This window comes from Eimeria mitis, genomic scaffold, assembly GCF_000499745.2.
Source record: "Eimeria mitis Houghton genomic scaffold, Emh_scaff186, whole genome shotgun sequence".
Taxonomy (NCBI): domain Eukaryota; phylum Apicomplexa; class Conoidasida; order Eucoccidiorida; family Eimeriidae; genus Eimeria; species Eimeria mitis.
The window spans coordinates 26,532-28,511 of NW_013570182.1; the positions used below are offsets into that span (position 1 = coordinate 26,532).

Below are 1,980 nucleotides of genomic sequence, written 5' to 3' on the forward strand. Positions count from 1 at the left end.
ATATCTGCCTGGAACGAACTCCCAAGTTACTATTTGTTCTTGTGCTTTGCCTTGTAGAACTATTGAGCTTCCTGGCGCAAAACTGCTGGATTGGGATTTCTGTCTTATGGACGCCACGCCTAGCCGCCTGTCGGGCATTCACTCAGAGTTCATCGAAAGCCCCCGGCTAGACAACTTGGCATCGACATTCGCCGCCTTTGAGGCGCTGGTGGAGGCGAAGCAAAGCAAGAGCGACATTTTGATGGCTGTGGCGTTTGATCACGAAGAAGTCGGCTCGGAATCGCTTTCAGGCGCCAACTCTAACATCCTCGAGGTAGCATGCTGCAGTTTCTCGACGTCGTCATTTTCTTGTCTCCGTTGCTTCCTTGTGTCTCCTCTTTGTGCTAATGGGAAACGAGCAAACTGGCGCACCAGCTGTGGATGCTGTGAGACTTGCGGAAACTTTATATTTCTGTGAGGAAATACGAGGGAGAGCTGCAGAGGTTGCTGAGGCTCTTAACTGCACCGTTTGTTGCCTGGCATCGCTTACTTCTCGCATANGAGAGCTGCAGAGGTTGCTGAGGCTCTTAACTGCACCGTTTGTTGCCTGGCATCGCTTACTTCTCGCATACTGTGTGTGAAAACCGGCGAAGCTTTATTGCGCAGTCGACATATTAGCTGTTGCGCATCCTGACAGCCCTGACCTGAAACCAGACCAGCATTTTTATAAACTGCGGGGGAGAAGCGGCGCTCAAAAATGATACGGTTTCCATGGAAAGATTGAGACCAAGGATTTTTGTTTCGTTTGAGACTGAGCTGCTTGTGCGCAGACGTGGATGCGGAGGTCACTAAGGGCCCTTGAATGCGAAGATGACTTCTACGAAATCCTCGCGAAATCCTTCATCGTCAGCTCTGACATGGCCCATGCCGTACATCCAAACTACAGCGACAAGCATCAGTCACTGCACAAGCCTGCAATGCACAAGGCAAGTTTCGGGTGAATATGCCGTTCCGGCTACGTATTTCCATTTCGCATGGTTCTCCACTCTCTATGCGTATTTCGCTTTCCTCACAGTTTCTCCGCGTTTGATGCTTCACGAGAGTGCCACCCGGCCTCCAGTTCCTTTGCAGCGGAGCATGCATTCTGTTTTTGCTTATGCTTGTTGCCTCCCCTATTGTGGTATGCTATCACCTTGCAACGCTTCGAGTTACACCTGTTGGCTGCTGCAGGGTGTCGTCATAAAAGAAAATGCCAACCAAAGCTACGCTTCCAACGCATGCTCGATGTCCTTCGTTCGCGCAATTGCAGAAGAAGCAAATATTCCCCTGCAAGACTTCGTTGTGCGCAATGACAGCAGATGCGGCGGCACTGTGGGGGCCATGCTGAGTGCTCGTTTAGGTAAGGCGTCGTCTGGGAGGTTTTGTGGCAGCCTTTTATTGNAGTAGCTGCTTCCCAACACTGCCGTTATCTGGATGAGGATAAACCCCAGAAGAGAATCATGGCGCAGACGTGTCTGCTGATCCAATAAGAACGCTTCAGTTGTGGGGCGAGAAAGAAGGGATGCTTGTATTCCGTGCGTTGTTGGTGGACTGCAGGAGTGCGCACAGTGGATATCGGGATACCCCAGTGGGCGATGCATTCCTGCAGGGAAATATGCGGCGTTTCAGATTTGGTGCATTTGCAAAAACTCCTCAAGGTAATTAGATGATTTCTTCTGCGCAAAAATTGCATCACCTGGACAGCTTTTCTTGCCAGTCTACGGTTGGAGGTTGGTCGTCAGTTCCTGCATTTCTTCTGGATAGCAAGTTTGTATATACCATGGACCGATACGACATTGTTGCTGGACAGCATAAAAGCATCTATGTACTTTTTCAGTGGATGTACGCGGCTGCCGGGCTATGTGTTCTATACGCAAAGAATGACCCTTCGTTGGTTGTAAGCACCAAACACGGAACTGGTAAAGCAGCATGCGGTATGTTTCTCCCGTGCGCCTTCAGGCT

The 1,980-nt window shown here is 50.3% G+C and overlaps 1 protein-coding gene across 1 annotated transcript in view; it reads left to right on the forward strand.

Moving 5' to 3' along the window:
• Nucleotides 1-980, forward strand: part of EMH_0002480 (aspartyl aminopeptidase, putative) — a gene marked incomplete at both ends in the record, with an annotated part of 3,146 nt that extends 2,166 nt beyond the window's left edge. The window contains 2 exons of the mRNA XM_013495993.1: nucleotides 58-313; nucleotides 810-980. Of these exons, the coding sequence (XP_013351447.1) occupies nucleotides 58-313; nucleotides 810-980 (427 nt within the window). The remainder of the gene's footprint in view (nucleotides 1-57; nucleotides 314-809) is intronic.
• Between the last annotated feature and the right edge of the window lie 1,000 nt (nucleotides 981-1,980).